Source organism: Vidua chalybeata, chromosome 11 (genome assembly GCF_026979565.1).
Source record: "Vidua chalybeata isolate OUT-0048 chromosome 11, bVidCha1 merged haplotype, whole genome shotgun sequence".
Taxonomy (NCBI): domain Eukaryota; kingdom Metazoa; phylum Chordata; class Aves; order Passeriformes; family Viduidae; genus Vidua; species Vidua chalybeata.
In genome coordinates, this window is record NC_071540.1 from 13,696,559 (window position 1) to 13,708,981 (window position 12,423).

A 12,423-nucleotide genomic window follows, 5' to 3' on the forward strand; every position below is an offset into this window, starting at 1 on the left:
CTCTGTCACTTCCTCTTCACAGTTGGCTTTGTCAGCCAACACTTCCCCACTTGGCTGGATTTCAGCAAGGGAGGAGGAAAGAATAGATGGTCTTTCTGGCAGAGCTTTGATCTCTTTCTGAAGCATGCTCGGGTGCTTTGGAGTGCATAGTTCAGCAAGTGTCAGATGCTGTGCCTGCAGGATTTGGCCAAAACACACAAATCAGTCCTCTTCAGTTTTCCTGCCCCACATCCATCAAACTGTTTCCTTAGTGGAAACCACCTTCAGATCGGTTTGACCATACCTCCCAGGGTGATCTGCAAGTGCCAGGCCAGGCAGAGGTTGGTTGTGAGGCCCTGCCTGTGTTTCTGTGTGATGGGTTATTGGTCTTGTTAGCACAGTTGTCATATAACTGTAAAGGCTGTTTTGGAGAGGCACCCGGATGATTCTGCTGTAAGTATAAAGTTGTTCCACAAAAGCAGCCTTTCAGACAGCACAAGGGTTCTCCAGAGATAATGTGCTGCTTCTCTGCAGCTTGTTGATTCTTCCTTCCTCTTTCAACACAGGTGAGATTGCCTCCCAACACCAATGATGAGGTAGATGAGGATCCCACAGGCAACAAAGCTCTCTGGGACAGGGGCCTGCTTAATGGAGCATCACAGAAGGTAATACTTTGTGGGAAGCACATGGTTATTGTAGGAAAAGAATGCACTGCTTTTCTCTGAAGACATTTGCAGTGTTGTCCAGGAGATATATTGCCAGTTCTGCTTTACACAGTCTGCTCTGGTGTGGGTGATCTGTTTTCACTGTTGCTGTAAAGCCAAATTTCTGAAATCACAGCTGAAGCCTGTTTGGTGTGTTTGATGGAAGCAGCTCATTTTCTTAGGCTGCTTTCTCTCATTACTTGCATCCGTTTGTCCAGCTGAGTTTTGCCATCTGGTCACAGGTGGAAGGCACTTCCTCTCTAGAAAGGCATTTCAGAACTAGCAGTTGGCTGAATTTATTCTGCTTTCCTCTCTCAAGCCCTTTGATGCTTTTATATAAGCTAAAGAAAAAACATGCTTCTGTGCTTCCTTTCAGGCTGAAGTGATTATGAATTATCACGTAGGAGAAACGGTGCTTTCCTTGCAGAAGACCACACTGATTCCAGGAGGCTCTGAATCTCTTGTTTATACCACCTTATCAGGGGGGATAGGAATCTTGGTCCCTTTTACTTCCCATGAGGTAAGCAAGCCCAAGCATCAGGCTGCAGTCTTGCTACTTTTTGTGCACCTATCTAAAGCCAGTATATTAAATGTGCTGCATTCCCTGGAGGGCTCCACAGTGGTTGAAAACCTGAGCTGCAGGAGAGCCTGTGGCTCCAATGCAGAAGTGAAGAGAAGGAGTTCGTTGAGTTCTGCATTGGTTCTGTAAAGAGTTGAGAGCATTCCTTGTTGCACTGTTGTTCTGTATCTGTTTGTGCTTTCAAGGAGCTTTGGGTGATTCATTGTCTGAGGAGGGAGGAGTCCTTTGGCATGCTTTGTGTAGCCTCTGAACTGTTGATCAGGCAGTGATGTTTCAAGTCCTGAGGATGGTACTCTGTTCTCTATTTGCTGTGGCCTCTTGGAGCAGTGGGTGTCAAGACAACAGCTCCCTGTTGGAACTGCAGCTCCATGCTGCACAGCTGCTCTATGCCTCCTTTCCTGGGAGGCTGATCCTGACCAGGGTGGCTGCTTAGCTCTGCTGTGGGTGCTTTCCAGATGGAAGTGATGCGGGGATAGCTGTAACTTTGGCTGCCATGTGCAGGGCTGCTCTGGCAGAATCTGTTAATCACAGAATGGATTGGAAGGGACATTTAAAGATCATCTCATCCAACCCCAAATGGCCAAGCAATGGCCATGTTTCAGCCAGTGCAGGAGCACCTTCTAATGGGTGTTGTCTTGCCTTGTTAGCAGCACTAATGTGTACCAAACTGTTCTCTTATCAATCCTTTATCTCCCCAGGATCACGACTTCTTCCAGCATGTGGAAATGCACTTACGGTCTGAGCACCCTCCTCTCTGTGGGCGAGACCATCTCAGTTTCCGCTCCTACTACTTCCCAGTGAAGGTGAGCCCTGAGCATGTGGGATTGCCTGGTCATGGGGTGCAGAGAGTTGCTTTGGGGCACAGAGCTGCCTTGAGGCTGGCAGAAGCAAGGCAAAGTTATTGTCTTGAACAAGGCAAGATTGCTGTTCAGTAGGGAGAACTGAGGTACTGTCAATAATGGCTAATTATTGTGTAGAGGCTGTGGTAGCTGGCTCTTGAGCAGCAGTCTGTTAGGAGAGCAGTGCTTAGCACTTAATATGTGTCTGTTCTGGTTTCTTATCTCTTGTAATGAGCCTCCTGAGGGTTGCTCCTAAGACCCAAGCCCAGAGGTGCTGTAGCTGCACTTCTCTATTTCCCACAGCATCTCCATTTTCCACCAGGAAAATTACGTAGCTGCTGGTGTGGCTGGATCAAATTGAGTGCTGCCCTGGGTTGTTTTTTCCACCACCACTGGAAAGGAAAATCCAAGTTCAGAAACAGCTGTTACTGCCTATTTCTGCTTTTGAGGAACTGCTAGAAGCTGTGAACTGCTAAATGCTCTGACCAGACAGATCTCAGTGGTAGCTACTACCAGAGGAATGAGTCTGGAGTCAGTCAGAACACTGTCCCAGCAGATGAAGCTCTCTAGAAGTGGAGGGCGGTGGTGGTCTCAATGAACTTGAGGCTGATTTGCCACATACACAGCCTCAAAGATTGCTCCCATTTGACTGAAGCCTTTGTCATCACTCACAGCCTCCCCCGTGCAGGGCTCAGACCCAGGCAGATCTCTCTTCCCTTGTGTGATTCTTCAGCTGCACCCAGGTCTTATGGGTTTCTGTTTCATTAATCAAGCTGGCCAGTAATTAATGTGATGCTAACAGCTGCTATTCAGCAGATGAGGTCACCAAGCATGGTCTTGTTTCCAGGACAGGATTAAGAAACTCCTGGGAACAAACTGTTTGTGGCCATTTTTCCCTATTTAGGCAGGGTTCAGTGCCTCTGTGTGGTTTCGATTCAGTTCTCTCCTCCTTGCCCCTCCAGAACGTGATTGATGGGGACCTGTGTGAGCAGTTCAACTCCATGGAGCCTAACAAGCAGAAGAATGTGGCTGAGGAGCTGGACCGGACCCCACCCGAGGTGTCCAAGAAGCTGGAAGACATCCGCACGCGCTACGCTTTCTGAGTGGCAGCTGGCACGGGCAGAAATGCTCACAGCTCCTCTGGGTGCTCTTCCAGGCACCACTGGGAGGAGGAATGTGTGCATTTCCCCCCCCCCCCCCCCCCTTTTTCAAATATTGGTTTGGTCCTCTTGGTTTGTGTTTCAAAGTAACGCGACTCCAGTAAATACAGTATCAGCTATTAGGTTTCCCAACACATCCCGCTGCCTACGTGAAGGCTCCTGACATTCCGGCTTCTGGCCAGAGCAGTTCTCTCTTGGGAAGTGTCCAAGCAGGGCTGCCAGCTGACCCTCAGCCCCATCTCCTTGTCCTGTCTTTCGAATGGGGGAGTCCCAGGGTGACTTGCTGAAAGTTCTGTAGGGCAGATCCAGCTGAGTCTTTGTTGGGTCAAGTGGGGTTGTGATTTCTCAGCGTTTTAGGAAACGAAAGGAAAGAGCTGTGGCATGATTCAGGATTACCAGGCTCCTCTTTTAGTAGCCACTGGTGAGCTGCTCTGGGCTTCTACTAGTCCAGGGAGCAGCCAATGGGAAGCTGGCTGTGTGGAGGGTGTAACTGTCACACTTGTCTTGAGCATTTTCTTCTGAATTGCAAGGGGGTTTTTTGGACTTGCCATTTCTGACTGTTTTCCCTGTAAATAGAGTTTTGTACAATGTTGACTCTCTTGGGGGTGGGGAAGAGTGAGGCCTGAGTCTGGGACTTGATTTGTTTCATAATAACTTTGGCAAGAGAGTGTCTCCAAGCTGTGACTGTGAGCAGCACATGAAGAATAAAAGCCTGTTTTTTCACTACCCTGGCGCTGGGACTCTTCTCCTTCGTGGCAGCTGCTGCTGACCTGGCAGGAGTGGGAGGGGAGGAGGAGGAATAGAAGAAATGTGCACACCCTGAGCCCCTGTGCTCCTGCAGGCCCCTTGCTGCCCCCCTGCCCTGCCTGGAGCTGGTCCCCTGCTGCTTGGTCTGCCCTGGGACACACACAAAGTAAGCTGTGGAGAGAGGGAAGAGCCATTTTTGCAGCCATTCCAGAGCATGGCTGCACATTGGAGGTCCTGTGTTGCCCAGTGTAGCAGCTGCAGCTCTGGGAGGAGCAACTGGCTGCCAGGAGGGCTGGGGAAAGGTCCTGGTCCCAGAGGCTTGGTAGCTGGTTGCAGAGGCTTCCAGTTGGAGTGTACCCACACAGCAAGTGCTTCCTGGTTCTGCTGGGTTGCTCCCTGCTTATTCCTGCTGGTGGGGACTGTCTGATAGCCTGTGACATCCAGGTAAGGATGCTGCTCCCCACCTGGGGCTTGGAGAAATAGGTGGTCCTTGATGCCTCTGCTCCCTTTGAAGAGCTTTCACGTTCTCCAGTGCATGTATTGAGTGGGGTGAGGGCAAACACACCCGCCTTCCCTGTCCTTTGCACCCTCTTCTCTCCTGTCTTGTTTCAACCTTGGCGGCCTGCGTTGGCAGGGGCTTACAACACTGGACTGCACCCTTTGGCTCTGACAGCCCCACCCATCCTCTGCTGGCAGAGCAAAGGGCTTTGTGCTCCCTTCCCTGGCTTGAGTGGGGGCGGCTGTGTCAAGGAAGGGGCAAAGGGGAGCTGAACTTTGTGGGGTACAGCTTCTGGCTTGCCATAAAGTGCTCACCCTGTGCTCTCTGTCCTCCCTGAGGGAGTGATGCTTTGGATTAGAGGGCACTTCCAGCAGAGCTCCAGTACCATTTGGTATTTGCCATGCTGGTGTCCTGAAAGTGAAAGCAGGGGTGGGGGTGGCGTCTTGAGATGTTCCCAAACTGGTTCCAAGCACAAGGTTTTACTTGCTTGGCTGTGTCTGGTGAATAACCTGCTTCCAGTAAAAGGCAAAGCCTGGAGGGGACCCATTCCTAGCTATATAAGGAGCTGTGGGCTTGTGGGGAGCCGGGAGGGTCCCCAGCTCGCCTTCACTGAGACAAGGAAGGTTTCTCTCAGAGAGAGCTCCCCCCTGCAGCCGCAGGGGATTGGGGTCCTGCCGCCCTGTGGGAGCAGAGCTCCCGGGGCTGTGCACGGGAAGCTGTTTGCCTTGGACTCATCCCAGCACTGATTTCCAGCCCCGGAGCAGCCAGGGAGAGCAAACCGCCCCCAGCACAGTGCTGCGCAGTTCCGCACTTTCTCTTCCTCGCCCCATCCCGGCTGCCAGGCTGATGAATACGTGGGCAGGGAATGCTTTTAAATGGCTTCCTCCAGCGACTGCAGCAGCTGCGGGCAAAATCCCTGCGGACACCTGAGTGAGGAGCTGGAGCGGCTCCTTCCCTGCTTAGAGCTGAGCATCTTGCCCCGAGGAGTGCTGGGAGGGAGGCAAGGGCCGTGCCCAAGACTGGCCAGGACCAGGGGAAGCTTGGCAGGAGCACGGCAGTGGCCCTGACTCCATGCCAGGGGAATCCCAGTGCGTTCTCACAGGCAGAAGTGCATTCCTTCCCACGCGTTTCCCTGGGAGCACTGACCCACTCTTTGATAGCCGATGTTTCTTGCTGACCCTTTGGATGCTCAGCAGCCCTGAGCACAGACACAGTGGCTCTTCCAAGGGGCTCTTCAGGATGATGTGGGGGAGGATACTGTCCCATGTCCCTTGGCCCCTGCTCCTGGCAAGAGCTCAGCCCTGAAGCATCCTGAGAGGGTGATGTGGGCTTGGGCCAGAGGGAGCAGAGTCCTGCTGGCCTGGAGCCAGCTAAGAATATTTCAGCCCCTCTGAGATTAGTGCTGCAGTGCAGCCCTTCCCCGGGCGCATCCTGGGAAGGCACTGGCTGACTCCCACTTTGATTGTCCCAAACGTGCCCAGGGGTGCTCAGCCCAGGAAGTGCCCTGGGACACCTGACTGGGAAAGCCCAGCACCCTAGAGGTGCCAGTGCTGGCAGAGCAGAGTACCCTGGGGAGCCTAGGGCTATGCAGAGTAGTCAGCTGGGCACCCCAGGGGCTATGTGGGCACCTGACTGGGTTGGGTGGACACCCTGCAGGGACGGCTCAGCACACTGAGTGGAGGAGGCATTCACCATAGTTAGACCAGCACCCAGGGGCTGGTGCAGCAAAGTACCTCGAGGAGCAGGGAGGAACCCAGCAGGATGAGCCAAACACCCTGGGGATACTCAGCTGGATGAGCTGAGGACACTGGGGGCACCTTGGCTAGGTGAACTGAGCAGCTGAGCATCCCGGGACACCCAGCTTGGGCTCGCTGAGCACCCCCGGGGCCACCTGCATGGAACAGGGAGATACTCGCGAGGGTCAAACGAGCACCCTGCGGACACCCAGCTGGCTGAGCCGAGTACCCCGGGGACACCCAGCTGGGGCAGCAAAGCACCCCGAGGAGCAGGGAGGTACCCACGAGGGTAGGCCCTGGGGACACGCCAGCCTGGGCTACCTGCGTACCCTGGGGACACCTCCCGCTCTCCCTCCCCACCCTAGGGGCACCCACCCGGCTGGGGTGGCCGAGCACCCGCGGCGGAGCAGGGCCGAACTCTCCGCGGGCCGTGCGGGGCGGTCGCTCGCTCCCCACTCCCCGCCCGGCCCCCGGCCGCCGCCCCGCCCGCTCCCCGCGCCGCCGCCCCCCGCCCGCCTCCCGGGAAGCGCGGGCACGGCCCCGCCGCCGCCGCCGCCCGCGGGTGGACGCGTCCCGCGCCCGCGGCCCCGCGCGCCGCGCCAGGTGGGTCCGCGGAGCCTCGCGCGGGGGGCGCGGGGGGCGGCCGGGCACCCACGGCCCCGCTTGGGGATGCGGCACGGGACACACACACCCCGCGACCCGGCCGTGTTTGCTTGGGGACATATTGCAGGGACATGGCACAGAGGTCCCTTCACTGGGGACTGTGGGTGGCACCCCTTGGCGCCGGGACAGCGCACGACGCCTTTGCGTGGGGGCACGGCACGGTACACGGCACGGCTGCTTTCCCTTGGGACATGGCATCGCGTGGGGACACAGCGTGGGCCCCCTGGCACCGGGATAAGGTGTGGGGGATGCAAATGGGGCCCCTTCTGTGCTGGGATATGGCATGGACACAACACACCCTCCTTCGCAAGGGGACACGCTGTGGAACGTGTGACACAAGGACATGCTATGGTCTCCTTCCACAGCGCGGGAGCATGGCAGGGCCCCCTTCACAGGAGTGTAGGGACGCGCCACCTCTGTGTGGGGACCCGGCATGCGGTGGCTGGGCCATTTCACCAGCCCCGTCCCCCAGCGTTCCTCGGCTGAGGCCGGACTTAATCACCGCTGGGATAATGGGGCTGGGTTGATTCCCCTCTCCCTCCCTGGAAATCCCCTGAGGGTGTCATCAGGGAAGCCCTGGTAGCCCTGCCCCAAGCAGGGCATAGGCACACACGGCTCCACGGCCACCCACAGTATTTTGGCCACCCAAGGCTCACGCGGGGCTGTCCCTTCCCCGTGGCCCCCGGGGCTCAGAGCAGATGTCCTGCCTGGGGGCTGCAACCTGGGCGCCTGCCTGCCCTGGGGCTGCAGCCGGGGCTCTCTTCCCCCAGATTCCTTCTTGCAGTCCCGGTGTGCTCCTGCACTCCTGCAAACACATCCCTGCCAACAGCCTGTGACGGCCCCGGGACCTGCTGCTTCCCTGCCACCAGCTGGAGAGGAGAAGCCAGCGGGGACTGCCGGGAAGGGGGACTAACCCCCCATCCATGGCAGGGGACAACTGCTCGGGGCTACTGGAGAGCAGCCAGTGCCCGGAGCCTACACCTGTCCCTTGTCCCCACACCATCCACGCTACTGCCCTGGAGGCTTCCTGTGAGCCCCAGCCATGTAGGCACAGCCTGGGGCTCCACTGACGGCCACCATCAACATGCAGCAGGGCTACGCTGCCGTCCTATGTGAGTACAGCTGGGGGACAGGGGGGATGGCCTCAGGAGTCACCTCAGTGGGTGTCCCTGAGGGGCTGATGCCACTGGCTTTGGCTGCCCAGGTGTCCTGGCTGTGCTGGGGCTGGAGGCCGCGGCGCCGGGCGAATGCGAGCTCACCCGCCTGCTCCAGGACAAGCTGCAGTATGAGATGCGCCTGCAGTACATGGTAACCCCAGCTTTGGGAGGCGGGGGGAACACGTGGCATTGCAGTGCCCCAATTTGCTCCAGGGGGGACATGGGTAGGAGGCAGCACCCACTGCTCTACAGCTGCTGGGTGCTGTGTTTTTTACCAGTGACAATTTATGCCAAATTGTGCCCAGGACTACTTCTTCTGGGGGCTGCCCACATCAAAGGGCTTTTGCACTGACTCCCTGGTGTCATGCTGAGGCTGGCAAGGATGTGCCCATTGCCTTGTCCCTTGCCAGCCACCATGCTCTTCTTTGCCTTTTCAGAAACACTACTTTCCCATTGACTACACAGTCCAGGTCCAGTATGAAGAGGTGCTGAGACCATCCAACATCACCCGCCTGGTAAGATGGTGGCAGGGGAGAGTCCTGTGATGGGAGCACTCCAGGGACCCACGGGGGCTGCACGGCTCTCACCCTCTTGCCCTTTAGCGCAACGGGACAGTGTCGGAGGCAGCACTGCGGTACCTCTGGTTCCATGTCAGCTCCCAGGCAGTGCTGCGCATCCGTGAGGTGCTGCCAGAGAAGCACCCATCCTGGAAGTACACCCAGGAACTCTGCCAGCTCTTTGATGCCCTGGGCGAGGAGTACAGCAAGTACCGGCAGGTGAGGATCCCCGCTGGCACCCCAGCCCAGCTGCACGTCTCTCACTCGTGTGCTGGGAGGACACGCACTGAGCCACGAGCACCGGGAGGGGACAATGCGGGCATGGATGTTTTCCCTCAGTGTGGGTTCTGTGGAGAGGCTGACAGGAACAGGATACAAAGACAGAAATTGAGAGCGGGGTGTGGGGCGCGGGGCCGTGGGGCAGTGCCTAAGCCACGCTGCACATCTGGCATTGGTGGTTCAGTGGTAGAATTCTCGCCTGCCACGCGGGAGGCCCGGGTTCGATTCCCGGCCAATGCAACAGTTGTATTTTTTTCTTGGCTGCAACCCGTCCCCGTTGGGGGACCTGCTGACCTGGGGAGGGGAGAATGGGACTGTCACACACACCGACCTCCGTCACGGGGTGGCACTACCAGGGCCGGTGGTTGCGGGGGATGAGGCAGAAGGTGCCCATGAGTTCATCCCTGTTTTCCCGGTGACGGTTCTGCCTCTCTGCCTAAGCTTCTGCTGCCTCGATGGAGCCTCTGCACCCTGAGACAGTTGTGTTTGTGTGCTGGATGTGGGTGGCCTGTCACGGCTGGGTCACCAATATGAGCCCAAAGTGTGTCTGGGTTGTCCTGTGCCACGGGCAGGTTGTGCAGCCCCTCCGTGGCGAGAGGGAGCTTTTCTGGGTTGTCTCATCAGAGGGTTAACTCAGAGGGCTGCTGAGAAGGCCTCCTTGCTGTAGGTGATGTGAGGCAGCAGGAAGAGGTGTTCCCATGGGCTGTAGTGGCATTGTCAGAGCTGTGTTGGGGTGATCTGTGAAGGTGTTCAGCACTGACAGGGCCTATCCCTGGTGCTCCCACCGCGCTGGGTTTGGGAGTGTGGGGGAGGGCTGGGAGGTTGTGCACATCTGGCATTGGTGGTTCAGTGGTAGAATTCTCGCCTGCCACGCGGGAGGCCCGGGTTCGATTCCCGGCCAATGCAACAGTTGATTCCTTTTGCACCCTGCTGTCCCTTGGCAGCTGCCAGGGTGCCCATGGAATAGTGCAGAGGTGCTCCCGTCGGTGCTCCCTCGGGCATCTCTGTAGAGGTGCTCCCTCTGCATCTCCCCCCGGGGTTGACTGTAGTTTGTGTGGGTGCTCAGGCCCCACGGTGGCAGCAGCAGCTCTGCCTGCACTGAATATCCTTGGCTCGGTGGCACCGGGGAGCAGTAAGAGGAGATGGTTTGGTGAATGACCAGCTCGGCTGGGTGGCAGGGAGGGACACTGGCTCAATGACAGCAAGGGGTGCAGTGAAGGTCCCTGCCTTAGCAGCAGTGGGAGGTGCTGGTTCATGTCAAGGGTGCCCAGGCCATGGAGGGAGATAGATGGTAGCTGTGGGCAGCTCCACATCTGGCAAATGTGGTTCAGTGGGACAATTATTGTGCTCCCCCTCAAAACCCATGGTTTGGTTCCTCATCAGTGCAGCCCGGTGTCCTGACTTTCAACTCTGCAGCCCCCAGCCCCTCCACCTGACTTGTGCTCCATGCAGCCATGGGGTTGCTTGTGGCTGGGAGGCGCTGCTGCACCCCAAGGCAGAGGTGTTTGTGTGCTGGATGTGGGTGGCCTGTCACAGCTGGGTCGCCAATATGAGCCCGAAGTGTGTCTGGGTTGTCCTGTGCCACGGGCAGGTTGTGCAGCCCCTCTGAGGAGAGAGGGAGCTTTGCTGGGTTGTCATCAGAGGGTTAACTCTGAAGGCTGCTGACAAGGTCTCCTTGCTGGTGAGGCAGCAGAAGAGGCACTTCCATGGGCTGGAGCCGTGGTTTCAGAGCTGTGTGTTGGGGTGCCCCTTGTGTGTGTCTGTGCGTGTGGTGTGCTCACAGCTGGCAGTGCCTGCCCACGTTGCACTCACTCTGCTGGATTTGGGACAGTAGGGCCGTGTGGGGAGGGCTGGGAGGTTGTGCACATCTGGCATTGGTGGTTCAGTGGTAGAATTCTCGCCTGCCACGCGGGAGGCCCGGGTTCGATTCCCGGCCAATGCAACAGTTGCGTTTCTTTTGGCACCCGGTGTCTCTGGGGGGACCACGGGGATTCCCCTGGGTGCCTGGAGGGATTACACACCTCTCTGGCACATCTTTCCCCCTGTGTGGATGTGAGGAGTGTCATTGTCGGTGGAACAAAGCCAGGGCACATTGGTGATCCCCGGGGGACTTGGTGGCGGAGAGGGACCCTGCCTTAAGGGCAGTGACAGTCCATGGCTCACTGACAGTGAGGGTTTCTGGTTTGGTGGCAGTGACAAGGGTCTTAGGCTCGTTGGCAGTGAGGCCCAGGGCAATCGGGTCTGCATGGGTGGGGGGTGCTGCCACATCCAAGGGGGCTGTGTTTGTGTGCTGGATGTGGGTGGCCTGTCACAGCTGGGTCACCAATATGAGTCCAAAGTGTGTCTGGGTTGTCCTGTGCCACGGGCAGGTTGTGCAGCCCCTCCGTGGCGAGAGGGAGCTTTTCTGGGTTGTCTCATCAGAGGGTTAACTCAGAGGGCTGCTGAGAAGGCCTCCTTGCTGTAGGTGATGTGAGGCAGCAGGAAGAGGTGTTCCCATGGGCTGTAGTGGCATTGTCAGAGCTGTGTTGGGGTGATCTGTGAAGGTGTTCAGCACTGACAGGGCCTATCCCTGGTGCTCCCACCGCGCTGGGTTTGGGAGTGTGGGGGAGGGCTGGGATGTTGTGCACATCTGGCATTGGTGGTTCAGTGGTAGAATTCTCGCCTGCCACGCGGGAGGCCCGGGTTCGATTCCCGGCCAATGCAACAGTTGATCCCTTTTGCACCCTGCTGTCCCTTGGGGGACCACGGTGACATCCTGGTGATTTGTCACTGCAGACAGACGTGGAAACTGTGGTGGCCGATCTGGTGAAGTTGATCCACAGCGCGGGCGCTGAGAGCCGGAGCAAGGCTGTTCGCCCCAAGGCACTGCTGGACAACTGCCTCAAGGTCATGCGGATGCTCTACGGGGTGCCCTGTGAGTTGGGGATCACGGTGGGGGGCCCGACCTTGGGGAACGCAGGTGCCACACAGGGACACCCTTTCCCACACCATGGTACCTGTTCCCTCTGTTCAGGTCGGTGGGAGTCCACCTAACACTGTGGAAGATCCTTCACTCAACCCTTCACTGGACACCTCCCTGCCCTGGAGCCTTGGATGCTGCCTCTGCTCTGCTCCTCCCAGAGCCCCCTGGTGGGTTCCCAAGGAAGCTGCAAAGGTGGGATAAATGTCACTCCTTCCAGGACCAAACACAACCCTTTCCAGAACTGTGGGACTGTTTATGGCTGGGATCTTGTCCATCCAAAATGTCTGCCACCCTTTTTCATGGGTGTGGGGTCAGACACAGTCCCCTGTGGCAGGCAGCTGTTGGGGGTACATGCAGCCCTTCCTGCCCACAGGGCAGGTGAGGGCATCACCCTGTTTCTCTCCATTTGTATTTTTTCCTCAGCTTTGATTAAACACCAGTTAATTCTTTAGCATTGCAGCTCAGCTTCCGACTGGGTCCTAGGAACCTCCAGCCTTACCCAAAATAAAGGACCAGCAAAGAGAACCCCACTGCCTGCACTGCCTCCTCTTTTGGGTGTCA

At 57.4% G+C, this 12,423-nt stretch overlaps 2 protein-coding genes and 4 non-coding genes across 8 annotated transcripts in view; all 6 read left to right on the forward strand.

Moving 5' to 3' along the window:
* The window catches only part of SF3B3 (splicing factor 3b subunit 3), a 28,941-nt gene extending 24,953 nt beyond the window's left edge, over window positions 1-3,988 (forward strand). For both annotated transcript variants that reach the window (XM_053952818.1, XM_053952819.1), the window contains exons 23-26: window positions 546-644; window positions 1,060-1,203; window positions 1,962-2,066; window positions 3,065-3,988. In XM_053952818.1, the coding sequence (XP_053808793.1) occupies window positions 546-644; window positions 1,060-1,203; window positions 1,962-2,066; window positions 3,065-3,205 (489 nt within the window). In that variant the 3' untranslated portion in view covers window positions 3,206-3,988. The remainder of the gene's footprint in view (window positions 1-545; window positions 645-1,059; window positions 1,204-1,961; window positions 2,067-3,064) is intronic.
* A 2,788-nt stretch (window positions 3,989-6,776) lies between these two features.
* On the forward strand, window positions 6,777-12,387 carry IL34 (interleukin 34). Of its 2 annotated transcripts, none has more exons than XM_053952900.1 (7): window positions 6,777-6,847; window positions 7,678-8,019; window positions 8,112-8,215; window positions 8,502-8,579; window positions 8,667-8,840; window positions 11,676-11,814; window positions 11,914-12,387. In XM_053952900.1, exons 2-7 carry the CDS (start codon window positions 7,992-7,994, stop codon window positions 11,931-11,933), a joined length of 543 nt encoding a protein of 180 aa, XP_053808875.1. In that variant the 5' UTR covers window positions 6,777-6,847; window positions 7,678-7,991; the 3' UTR covers window positions 11,934-12,387. The 2 variants fall into 2 exon arrangements, with proteins under 2 accessions (XP_053808875.1, XP_053808876.1); XM_053952901.1 differs by lacking the exon at window positions 6,777-6,847 and adding an exon at window positions 6,989-7,146.
* TRNAG-GCC (transfer RNA glycine (anticodon GCC)) lies at window positions 9,070-9,140 on the forward strand. The gene has a single exon. It is a non-coding gene; the product is annotated as a tRNA-Gly (tRNA).
* On the forward strand, window positions 9,736-9,806 carry TRNAG-GCC (transfer RNA glycine (anticodon GCC)). The gene has a single exon. It is a non-coding gene; the product is annotated as a tRNA-Gly (tRNA).
* TRNAG-GCC (transfer RNA glycine (anticodon GCC)) lies at window positions 10,772-10,842 on the forward strand. The gene has a single exon. It is a non-coding gene; the product is annotated as a tRNA-Gly (tRNA).
* On the forward strand, window positions 11,533-11,603 carry TRNAG-GCC (transfer RNA glycine (anticodon GCC)). Its single transcript has one exon. It is a non-coding gene; the product is annotated as a tRNA-Gly (tRNA).
* Window positions 12,388-12,423: the final 36 nt, after the last annotated feature.

Excerpts from the sequence above, each read along its gene's own strand:
- IL34 (XM_053952900.1), top strand. The coding sequence starts at position 7,992 with ATGCAGCAGGGCTACGCTGCCGTCCTAT. Across the intron at positions 8,580-8,666 it reads CATCCAACATCACCCGCCTG|CGCAACGGGACAGTGTCGGA; the intron begins GTAAGATGGTGG and ends CTTGCCCTTTAG. Across the intron at positions 8,841-11,675 it reads AGTACAGCAAGTACCGGCAG|ACAGACGTGGAAACTGTGGT; the intron begins GTGAGGATCCCC and ends TTGTCACTGCAG.